This window comes from Cucumis melo, chromosome 6 (assembly GCF_025177605.1).
Source record: "Cucumis melo cultivar AY chromosome 6, USDA_Cmelo_AY_1.0, whole genome shotgun sequence".
Lineage (NCBI taxonomy): Eukaryota > Viridiplantae > Streptophyta > Magnoliopsida > Cucurbitales > Cucurbitaceae > Cucumis > Cucumis melo.
Window position 1 is genome coordinate 7,773,194 of NC_066862.1, and position 12,692 is coordinate 7,785,885.

The 12,692-nt window shown below is 30.2% G+C and overlaps 1 protein-coding gene and 1 long non-coding RNA gene across 2 annotated transcripts; one reads left to right on the forward strand and one right to left on the reverse strand.

Annotated features, from left to right (window-relative positions):
* Positions 1-3,576: 3,576 nt before the first annotated feature.
* Positions 3,577-4,966, reverse strand: LOC127150027 (uncharacterized). The gene is made up of 2 exons (XR_007821959.1): positions 4,826-4,966; positions 3,577-4,219 (listed from the first exon to the last, which is right to left on the reverse strand). It is a non-coding gene; the product is annotated as an uncharacterized LOC127150027 (long non-coding RNA).
* Positions 4,882-9,885, forward strand: LOC103484119 (uncharacterized). Its single transcript, XM_008441068.3, has 6 exons — positions 4,882-5,213; positions 6,605-6,831; positions 7,380-7,490; positions 7,634-7,789; positions 8,014-8,255; positions 9,255-9,885. Exons 1-6 carry the CDS (start codon positions 4,882-4,884, stop codon positions 9,576-9,578), a joined length of 1,392 nt encoding a protein of 463 aa, XP_008439290.1. The 3' UTR covers positions 9,579-9,885.
* The last annotated feature ends 2,807 nt before the right edge of the window (positions 9,886-12,692 follow it).

The window sequence follows — 12,692 nt, forward strand, 5'->3', positions numbered from 1 at the left end:
ATTTGAAGGGCTGTTTTGCAATTATAGCGGTTTCAAGATTTATAGCAATATAATTTGATTTCAATTTTTTTTTTTTAAAAAAAAAATGTTTGGGATAGAAAACCTTTAAAGTGAAATGTATTTAAAATTTTATAATTGGACAATAATTGAAAAAAGATTTCAACATTTCTATGTGATTTTTTAAACTATGATGTGTTCTTTGAAAGTTAGAATGCGACGAAATTGAATAATAAGGAGATAATTAGATTTTAGTAATAGATATTTTATTTGATCAAGATAATAATTAGATTTAAATAATAGATATTTTATTTGATTAAGATAATAAATATATTATTTAGAGTGTAGTTTTGACCTTTTTTTTCTCCTTTAGATTGTAAATAAACAAATTATGTCATTTTCATCCATTAGTGTGTTTGTACAATGATATAATTAACGTATTGTTTGTATCCACTCAACATTGTAGTGTCAAACATAACACACTTTCTCAATTTAGCATTTTACTACTTACACATCCACTCACCCTCTTACGTAGAATAGTTTGTAAACTTAAACGATGGTACTCAAATGAATAATCGATAAAAATAAGTTCAGCTCATCAATAATTGATATAATCTTATTTAAAAGTGTTTAAATTTTCCGACAACCAAAACTACCCACTAGATTATACGAATTAGACTAGACTGGTTTTAATTTTGAGTTGAATTGGATTGAACTTTTTATGTTTTTTTATTACATTTCTAAAAATTTGAATTAACCTAACTCAACTAGAATTTCCAATATTATATATATATATATATATATATATATATATATATATATATATATATATTCATGACGATGTTTGTTTGAAGTTTTTAGTTGTCGAATTGTCTAGAAGTAGTGGCGTTGTGTAAGTTTTGAAGAGCTTTTTTTTTAAGAGACAAATCTTTACATTTCACGGTTATTTATATTTTTATATTATATGATATTATATTATAATTTTTCGAAATTCAAGTTTCGATAGTAATTTATGTTGCTCCTCAATTTTACAACATCATATAAATTATTTTTACAACTTATCGTCTCACTCTACCTATTTTGCAACAATTTCATATTTTGTCATCACTATTATAATTTGCTTTTCAATTGTATAATTTCTTATTACGAAGGCTAAAAGATAAATACTATAAATCAAAATTAAAATGTACCAATAATTGTGAAATTTATTGAGCTATATAAATAATATTCAATTGCATACCTAAATAATTTAATCTCTAAAAAAATGTAAGAATGTGAAAAGTTCAATCTGACGTAAAGTCCCAAAAAATTGCAAATTCTCCCTAAATATATATATACACAGACACATAATAGATTGAATTTTGAGAAAGTTGAAAAAAGCAGTATCTAGTTGTAAAGTTGTATAAATTTTTTCCCTTTCTCAAAGTGATTTCTTCGTATGAAAACTTTGTTTTTATTTATTTATTTATTTATTTCTTTTTCTCTTTTGGGATGTTAAATGTTTGTAATAAGATGGATCCGTGTGAATCAAACCTACATTTTGACTTAGAAATTGAGATGATGTAAGCGTCATAATAAGTTCTTCCAGAATGCAATCAACCATTGGTCCCTTTTAAAGGTGTTTGAGAAATGTTTGCAATCCAATAATACTTACCACTAATACATTTCAAATTTATGTTATACACACGGACTTCTTTAAATAATAAAGAATGTGTAATTACATTTTTTAAATTATAAAAGTAACAAATTTAAAAATAAATAATCGTAGTACGTAAAAAAGAGATGTTATAAACTGTTTTTTCTAAAAAAAATGTCATTAATGTAATTTTTCTTTTAAATATATCAAAATGAATAAAAATATTTACAAAATATTGTAAGATTTCATATTTTATCAATGATAGACTTTTTATTAATGTCTACTAATTACATTATAGGCATTTGTAGAAGTCTATCAACGTTTAACTACATCATAAGCACTGATAGAAGTTTATTAACGTCTACCATCAATAGAATTTAAAGAACGGTTATATTTTATAAATCTTTTTTTTAACAATTTTAGTGATAAATGGTCATGAATAACAATAAATAAAACTATTAATTACAAAATATAGTAAAAAAAATTCAAGTCAAACTATAGAAAATTAGGATGATTTTGCTATAGTTTATAAATAATTTAATTTGAAAATAATACTAAAAAGAATAGTTTTATAATTAAAATTTGGAGGGATGAGAAAAGGGTGTAATCCAACCCAACCTTCTGTGGAGAATGTGAGTTGTATCTCAAAAGTGTGTGTATATGTATATATGTATATATATATTAAAGGAGACAGACAGTGTCTAGTGGTGATAGGGAAATTTGAATGGGGAGTGTGGGGCCTAAAGGTAGTGGGTTGGTGGGTGGCTTATCTTTTTCATTACCAACAAATATTCATTTTTATTTTTATTTTTATTCTTTTCTATTCTTTTTATTTCTCTTTTCACATTACTTTCTTATTTCCTAATGGGAAGTAGTAATTAGATTTTCTATTTAAGGTTAGTATTATTGGAATTAGGAAAGAAAAAGAAAAAGAAGAAGAAGAGCTTAGACATTTTAAACATGGAAGCTCATTTAAGATACCTTCTTATTTCTTTCTCATTTATGGACTTAATAAATTTATTGATTGAGATTATTTAGTATAATTATCTTTGAAAAGTCATCCCTACGTTAATTCTTGTATGTATATAGATTTTTTCGAATGTCATTTTTACAAAAAAAAAAAAAAGATTTAAAGTTTAATTTAGATGGTTATAAATTTTACCTGAGATCTTTCAAAACAAAATGTAAATTGATACAACTACAAGAGTTCGAAATTTAAAGAAGTACAACTACTAAAGTTTAATGTGTATAAGTTGATACTAAATTTTATGAGTATAGTTTCAAAAAAATATTTTGATTCGTCTATATTCAAGCAAACCCTTAAGTTTTAGATAAATTACAATTTTGTTCAGTAACTTTTTATGTTTAAGTATAAGAGCCTCCTAAATTCTATGAAAAGTTTGACAGATCTATAAACCTAGTTTGTATTGATAAAAATTTGAACTTTAAGAAAATTTAATAGTTCTTTAACTTAAAAATTGTTTCTAATAGATTTTGGAAGTACAACACATAAACTACCTACTTTAACTAATTGGGATTGTGTAACAAAAAAAAATGTTGATCTTCTACTATTAGACACAATAAGAGTCGAAGAAAACTTTGTAAAATTTGGAATTCTTGTATATGTGCCCTAAAATAAAATGTGTCCAAATGAAAAATGGGCACTTCTTTTTAAAAGAAAAACCAATGAAAACTGACATTTTGCTTATGTCATCACGGTGTAAAATTATCACTTTGACCTTAAATGCTTTCTTCTTGTCTTTTCTCTCTTTTGTAACTTTTTTTTTTCTTTCCGAGCAATGAGCATCAAGTAGTCAGTATCCACTATTGAGTATCAAGGATTGAATGAGTGTCTAATATATAACATAAAACATATAATATAAAACATAAAACATAGAGCATAAAGTATAAAGCATAAAGTATAGAGCATCGAGCATGTAATGTCTCTCAATTGCAAGTTACGGATAGTTTTTAGGGACGAATTAGTAAATCTACAAAGTGTTGATGCAAGTAAGAGGTCACATTTCATTCACTCCTAAAACCTATTCCTCATTTTTCATCCACACAAATCACCCTTCTTTAACTTAAAAATTGTGTTCATCTCATAGTCTATTGTTATTTTTTCAAAAGTTTTTAAAATTACCTATTAGTCTTTTTATTAAGCTAAAATCACTGCAAGAAAATTGAACATATCATTACATCCCAAATTGAAACGAGGGAAGAAAAATATGTCACAAAATGTCAAAATTTGCATTTTTGTTGGTTTCAAATTTCACTTTTCTATGACAATAGTTTGCTGTCATAAAAGGTAAAAACATTAAATATTTTATTAAAATATCTTTTATTCAAATTTATTAAAATAAAACTTTTTCTAAATTAATTAAAATACATTTTAATAAAAATACAGAAACCCTTACCCAAACCTTTTCGTCTCTCTTTCCTTTCCTTCAAACGTTGTCAGCCATTTGCTTTCCTCAAACCCTTTCCTTCAAACGCCTCTGATCATCGGACGCAAGAACTCCACCCCCAACCTCGTCTACAAACATCGCCGACCATCTCCATTTGATATAGAAGATCAAACAAAAACTAAATTGAATAGTGTCAAATGTTATGAGGCGTAATATAGTAATTTGAACTTTTTTGTATTATCGATAAAATGGAGAAAAAAGACGAAACAAAAAAATCAATTTATAACTAAACTTTGAAAATCGTATTAGTTTAAACTATAATCGATAATTATACCAATTTATACATCTAAATTTTATATGTGATATTTATCACTCCATTATTTTTTGTTTGGAAAAATATCATATATGACATATAATTTTATCGGTTAAATGCTTTTTTACGTTATATTAATTTTAAACTTTTTACGATCTAATCAATTTTAATTCTAATTAATATTTTATTTAAAAATTATTTATACATATATGACAGGAGTATTTTCAAAAGTAGAAAAATATTAAAATTATTTATAAAATATAGTAAAATTTATGGAACATTTTTAATAAATTTATTCATAAAGAGTATATTTTAGGGTTTTTTTTTTACTAAAATTGAGCTTTTGATGGAAAAAAATACACAAAATTCCGAAAAGATAAGAAAAGTGGTTTTTGTAATATTTAGGGTACTAATGTAACGTAACATCAATATGAACTGATCTATTTCATAGTTTATATGCCTTAATTTTACCCAGTGATGATGTCAATCGTTGTCGTTCTATCTCCGTCCGATCCACCTCGCCGGAGATGGCTTCACAGTCACACCTCGCGATTCTTCACTCGAACTCGCCTGAATTACAGCCTCCATGTTTTTCTTCCAGCAAATTCTCTGTTGGGTTCTCCAGGAGCATCGCGATGGCACCTCACCCACCGCTGCAATCGTTATCTTCCTCTTCGTTGGCTGCTAAAATCACATGCCCGAGATTCTGGAGCTTTCGGAAATCCAGCAACGGAAATGTTCAATCTAGACGAGATGTTGCTGTTAAATCTCACCTGAAATTGAATCTCCCCCTCGTTTCTCCGCAGGATCAGTGGGGCAACTGGACTGTTTTATTCTCCATAGGAGCCTTCGGTATCTGGTGATCTTTTACAATGTTTCTTTAACTTTTATTGTTTAGGTTCCTGATTGATTGATTAATCGAATTCTATTTCGTACCACGAATATGGGAATATAAATTACTTCGCTATTCTCTGAGTGCGTTTTATTAGATAACATGAGGTTACAAACTTGCATTTCAAAAGCAATTGCGACAAAAAAAGTAGCAAATGTATCTGATTGTGAGGTCACTTTGAGTTTTCAATGGTGGGAAAATACTCCCTCATGATGGTCTCTATTGGTGTACGTTCTTGAATCAGATCCTTTTTTTTTTTTTTTGGACCGAACATCCTTTTAGATTTTTGTGGGCTCTAATACTGTATTAGACAGCATGAGGTTTCATCTCGAGTAGTTACTGTATCTTATAGAGATTGTGATGTTCTTTAATTTCACTCTGATTGTTGCCTTTTTAAGGACACGTGTATGGGCAAGGTAATGCTGAAAGACGGTTTGTGGTTGTACCAGCTCGGAATAGCACACTGGTAGTGCTTCAATTTATCTAAGAAGTCGGCTAATAAAACTCTTATTTGTTCTGTCACTGTTTCACCAAAGTCATCTTAAGTGTAAACAGTGTTGTGTCTAAGAATGTTTGGACACCACAGGTTTCAAATGAGTTGTTAGACAATGTTATTTGCTTGTGAAGTTCAATGAAACTTTTGATTTTTGTGAAGCTTGTAAATTTGCCAAATTATGTGCTCTTTCATTTCCAAATTCAAAATCTCATGCAACTGCCACCTTTTATCTAATTTATTCTGATACCAAATCAGTTTAATACTAAGACAACAGAAAAGGATGTTTCAGTTGTTTTCTTTTCCTTGAGGTGAGAGAATCAAAACTCTGACAATGAGGTCAATAGTATAAGCTTATCTCCTTGAGTTTTGTGAGCTTTGATGCCATATTAGATATCATGAGATTCCATCTCAAGACCAATTGAAAATGAGAAAAGTGATTCATATTTCTTAAAAAGATTGCAATGTCCCTTAATTTTTCCAACATGGATGACAACATGTTTGTGGGTATGATTTATTTCTTTAATTTCTCATTAATTAAAACAACGGAAATTACCATCAATTGATTAGAATTTGTTCAAGTTCAGAGTAGTATTACAAAGGTTTGGGGTTCCCAATTTGTTAGACCTCAGATTTGTGAGATTAGTGGAGATGCAAGTTAGTGTTTACACAGTACAGTACACTCACAAGAAGAACTTGGCAATGTTAGGATTTAGTTTTGATTCTTAGGAATATATTGAATACATGAAGTTCTGGTTTTTTCCTTTCCTCTTCTTGTTGCGGTAAATTATAAATTATAATAGTTTTGACTCTCTAAATTAACTATGATGTTGATATTTTTTTATTGCTTCCTTTAAAATTGAAGGTCCGAGAAAACGAAGATTGGTAGTGCATTAAGTGGTGCCTTAGTGAGCACATTGGTAGGACTTGCAGCCAGTAATTTTGGGATCATTGCATCTGATGCTCCAGCTTTTGCGACTGTTTTGGAGTTTTTGCTACCGTTAGCAGTTCCATTGCTGTTATTTAGAGCAGATTTGCGTCGTGTAATAAAGTCAACCGGGACTCTTCTCTTGGCATTTTTGTTAGGTTCAGGTAATGATCCCCATGGGGACCTCCGTGATTTCTTTTTGAGTTTCTGATTCTCAAATCTTTTCTTACATGCCACATTGATTAGTTCTTTACGAGCCATTATGACTTAGTGGGAATAGTACGATCAATTTTAAAATATCATTCGAACATCTTATAAGCTATGTAGCTTGGCTTTTCTTATTCTTGACTCTTCACGAGATGTGACATACTTTGGACTCCCTTCATATCCAAAATATTCAAATTAGTTGAGAAATGAGTTTAACAAAACATGGATGTTTTCCTATTGGGATTTTCAGTTAAACTGGAGTTTATAACAGTTCATGAATGCATATGCAAGAATCTCAAATATCTAAGATCATCTGACTTTTAAATTGCTATTGCACTTCAGTTACTCATGGTTATATTTTGTATATTTGAATTAGGTTGATGTCCAATAAATGACATTGGTTCATAATCATAGTTCTCTTCAAACATTAGATTCTTTTTGGTCTCACTCACACCACATAGGGTCATCTTGACAAGTTTTGCTGTCGTTCTCTTTCTTCTTATAGTTGGAACAACAGTTGGAACTGTGGTGGCCTATTTTCTTGTACCAATGCGATCACTGGGTCAAGACAGTTGGAAAATTGCCGCCGCACTGATGGGAAGACATATTGGTGGAGGTAGTATGCTCTCTTTATCTCATCTTCTAGTTCTATTTGAATACCTAGGCAGTTTCAATCACAGGTACTGACACATTGATTCCTCCAACTATTGTTCTTCACATTGGTATCAACTCATGGGTCTTTTGGTTGTACGGATACAGCTGTCAATTATGTTGCCATATCTGATGCTCTGGGTGTTTCTCCATCAGTGTTAGCTGCTGGACTTGCAGCAGATAATGTTATTTGTGCAGTGTATTTTGCAACATTGTTTGCATTAGCATCAAAAGTACCTCCTGAATCTACGACATTGGATAACGGTACGGATATAAAATTTCATTTATCTTGGCTTTTATAATCTCTAGCACTTCACTATTTTCCTGGAGAATGATTTTTGGTAGTCTGCAGCTTTCCATCTATTGTTGGAATTTTGGAATTATCATGTGTGATATTTGTGGTCAGTTTCATAGGATAAACTAGGCATTTCTTAACAACAGTATAAAATACTGCCAAATTAAGCCTCTATGGAATTTATGTTGAGTAGGCGTTGAGAAGGATGCAGAAGTTGAGCCTAGCAACAAGCTTCCGGTGTTACAATCTGCCTCAGCCATCGCTGTATCATTTGCCATTTGTAAAGTTGGTTCCTACTTGACCAAATATTTTGGAATTCAAGGTGGTAGCATGCCAGCAATTACAGCCGTCATTGTTGTTTTAGCAACCATTTTTCCTAAGCTGTTTGCTTACCTTGCTCCTTCTGGTGAAGCTATGGCTCTGATTCTAATGCAGGTACATGCTATGTCAACCCATCCACTCTTCATACCTTGATTTACACTAATCCTTCTAAATTTGGTGTTTCACAAATGTTGTACAACTCATGGAATGACTGTTGGCACATTGCTTGTGGTCTCTTTAAGATTTTCCTCCATCCATAGTATGCTCACGTGTGAAGAACATTTGAGTTTATCACAAATTCTGGAATTTACGAGGATTTAATTGACCACAAAGACGTTTATATTTCCAAACATCCCCCTAAATCATGTTTAGGAGTGATTTTAAAATAGTTAAAATCACGTTTTATCATATACGAAAGCACTTTAGAACATGTCTTTCATTGTTTGAAATCTTACTTAGTCTTTTATTTTATAGCTTTAACTGCAATTTTGAATGATCCAAAGTGAACGTTAAGGTGTGACTTTGAAGATGAGAAAAAGTGATCTTTAACTATCCCTTGTCAACTATTTGTTAGAATAAATGACATGTGATTTTTTGTTTAGCTTCGCGTCCTTTCAATTCCATGAGTTGCTTTTTCTCCTCAAGGGATATATTGTTTCAATTATTAACCAGCTGGAAGAAGAGACATGACTATTCTAATGACCACAACTGAGTTTATAAATATATCTCCTCTCCAAATTTGAACTTTACTTTTTCCATAAACACTTTTCTCTTTTAAAACCTTTTTTCTATTTCAAAAGTTTGTTGAAATTCAGTTTACTCCACTTTTTGGAGATTTTGTATCTTGTAGACAAAGTATTTTGCTTTCATAAGAAAGATGATAGATTAAATCCTGAGAAACAATTACTCTTGAAACTTTAGTACTAGATTGAGTAAAATTGTCTCTAATAAAATAACGTGAATTTGTTGGTTTCAAACTCTCGTCTATATACATAGTTTTGTATTTTCAGATCCCGTGTAATTCATGACACATTATTGTGGGTGATATTTGGATTTTACTTCCTCAATTTTAAACTCGTAACATCTCTAACCTACCTCATCGTTTGGCGACAGGTTTTCTTCGCTGTAGTGGGAGCAAGTGGAAATGTATGGAGTGTCATCAACACTGCACCAAGTATCTTCATATTTGCTTTTGTCCAGATTTCAGTCCATCTTGCCATAATCATTGGCCTTGGGAAGCTGCTTCGCTTCGACCTAAAGTCGTTGCTCATAGCATCGAACGCGAATGTTGGAGGTCCCACAACAGCTTGCGGGATGGCCACAGCTAAGGGTTGGAGTTCAATGGTTATTCCTGGAATTCTTGCTGGAATTTTTGGAATCGCTATCGCAACTTTCCTAGGGATTGGATTTGGAACGATGGTCTTGAAATACATGTAGATCATAGAATCCCTTGCTCTCTCCAAGAGTGTGTAAACTTATGTTAATTAAGGGAAGGACTTTACAAGGGTTCTCTTAAAAAAGAAAAAAAAAAAAAAAAAAACGACACATTGGACGAAAGCATGTAGTCTTAGCGTGTACTTGTAGGCAGTGAACATTTAGAGTACCTATTTGCATTTCTTGCAATAGTCTCTCAGCCTTTCTTTCCAAAACCAAATGAATAGAAGGCATAGTGGTTGTCTCTTGTACAAACACAATAAATATTATGCCACAACTTAATGATCAAGAGAGGTCTACTGTTTAAATCCTTTTACTTGAACTCTAAAAATAAAATTAAACGAAATGGTATGTTACAATTCACTTGATACCAAAATTTTGGTTAATGGTTGAATGCAATTGCTTCAACTTTTTTTAGTTGGCTTCAATCAAGAGTAGTGATGGCCAAACCATAATTGATGGAATAGTTTCTTTTTTTCTTTTTAGAATACTAGTAATAAAGTGTGAATGTATTGTTTAAATTTGGTTGAATATTCATTAAATTGAATAAAGTTATTAAATGTTTCGAAGCAATTAAAAAAGATAGTAAAAGATATATTTCTTATTTGAAGATAATTTACCATAAATAAATATATAAAAATAGTTAGATGAATCATATTATTGTACATATGTTAGATTAAAATATGTGAAATAAAATTCAGAAATTAGAAATTGAATGAAAAATTTTCTTTCTTTTTTTTTTTTTTTCCTCTCCAAATTTGATAGGTAAAATTGGATGTTATTTTCTTATTATTAGACCCAATCTCTAAATTCATTCTTTCAAGAAATTATGATCACTAAATCTTATCAATTAATGTTTTTAATATTTTGTTTCTTGGTATTTCAATTTATCGTTGGTTTTATAATTTTTTTTAATTAGTTTGTTGATACTATGATTTTGATAAATCTTGAATGCTACTAAAATTTGAATCTTTGAAAATGAAACAAAAACTAACAAATTCTTAATCTATAAGATGATAATGTTTTCTTTTCTTTTTTGAAAAAATTAGTTTCATGTAAGCTTAATATTACTTCGAAGAAAAAGAAAAGTTTTATTTAAAGAAAAATGACTAATCGAAAATTGAACAATTAAATCAAATAATATGACTACAGCTGAAATTTAAAAAATATGAACTCGTAAGCAACGATAACAAAATGAATGAGTAAATTTATTAAACAAAAATAACAACTTTATCTATGTAGTGAAGATTTAAACAAAGTATGATATTTTCATCTAAAACAATTTAGAATCTTATAGAAAATCTACATTCCCATAAAAACAAAAAAACCAATCATATTAAAGCTAACAATAGAGTTAGAGAGAAATATTGGTTAGGGGGTTGGATACCCACCAAATTCTTCAATTCTCACTGTCAAAATTCTGAAAGAAAAAAATTAAACCCAACGATACCTGTGATGAGGTGAGGGAGAAATCTTGGATAGGGGGTTGGAAATCAATTCTTCAATTCACTAAATTCTTGGTTAGCAAGGGTTTTTTAAAAAAACAATTCCAAAACTAACACCGACGACAAAAATTTGTGGACAAAACTAAAACAAGATACAAAATTTAGAGATTAAATTATCAAAATTTAAATCTAATCATAATGACGACTCTTAAACGTTTAACTATTAAATTATGCTCAAACTGATATTTGTACATTTACGACTTAGGGATTCAAATTGATATTTATCGATAAATGAAAATTCAATTTATAAGATTCAATCTTCAATTTATTTTTCTAAAATCTCTTTCGATCTTTGTTTGTTAGTTCTTTTTATCACCTTTGTTTTGGAAGCATAAACACTCCTTTTCTAATGATAATAAAAATAATTTATAGTATTGAATTTTTTTCTTAGTACAATTAATAGGATATGAGAATTTGATTTGGATTCAAAAAGTTAGAAAGAATGTCCATTGAATTGTAGTTAAATCAACTACTGTTGTATTGTACATACTTTTGACTTCTAATTATGAAATCTAGTAAGTACATTAGGTAGATTATTTGAATGTCAACACTCTTAGATAATTTTTTTTTAATTATTAGTTTGTAGATAAACTTTTTTATTGTTATTGTTCATGCTTATGTAGCATACGTTTCAACTCATTAGCTACCAATAAAAAGAAGTATTTAGGTGCAAAGGGTGGAGTTATTGATTTGAATATGAGCAGATGTTTTAAGAGGTTTGATGTCCAAGCTCATCCAACATAGATGTTGGTGCCTTATAGGACTTGAACTTGGACGGTTGATTCTTTGGATTGAGATGAGCTAACTTAGTAAGAGGTTGAATCCTCACCTAAAGTATAACTCCTTGAACTAAGCAGGAATCTGTCAAATAGATGAACCAAGAATTGGGAAAAATATATTAAATGATCTGATTCTTGAAAAACAATTTGAACGACCTTTGCTGATGTCAAATTCGGATGAAATTATAAAAATATACTTGCACCACGTCAAAAAAGTGGTCTTGCTCTTGCTCTCTTCATCTTTTTTCACTCACAAATCAGAGTCTCTCACTCTCTCTCTCATCTCAATAGTCTCACTCTTGTTCGTCTCACGCATCTCTCAATCTAGCTTTCTGTGTCACTCGCTCTCTCGAAATCACTCCTTAAAAAAGAGTGTCAGAATTAGAGAATAAGAAACCTGGAAGGAAGACAACCATGTAGGAAAAGATGATTTGGAATGAAGGACGATCGTGCCTAAGAAGATGGATGAGACTGAAGAAGATAGGCAATCGTGCCTGAGAAGATAGGTGAGACTGAAGAAGATAACAAGGAAAGATCGATAGGCGAGAGATCGAAGATAGGAAAGACAAGCGAGACTAAAAGAAATGATGTTGAAGGGAAAAGAAAATAAACCCTAAATCAATAAAAAGGGAGGACAATACAGTAATTTGACGTTGACATGAGATGACCAAAGAGCCCTTTGATATTTTCATGGGAAATTGCCAAAAATAGCTTTAAAAAGGAGGGTTAAATGACTTTTGGGATAGTTTTTGAAAATAAAGAGTTTTAGGACAATTTATGTGTGAATGGACAAAAATGTCCTTCATTAAATTTCTCCTTCTCCTTCCCTTTCC

Excerpts from the sequence above, each read along its gene's own strand:
- LOC103484119 (XM_008441068.3), top strand. The coding sequence starts at position 4,882 with ATGGCTTCACAGTCACACCTCGCGATTCTTCACTCGAACTCGCCTGAA. Across the intron at positions 5,214-6,604 it reads ATAGGAGCCTTCGGTATCTG|GTCCGAGAAAACGAAGATTG; the intron begins GTGATCTTTTAC and ends TTAAAATTGAAG. Across the intron at positions 6,832-7,379 it reads GGCATTTTTGTTAGGTTCAG|TTGGAACAACAGTTGGAACT; the intron begins GTAATGATCCCC and ends TTCTTCTTATAG.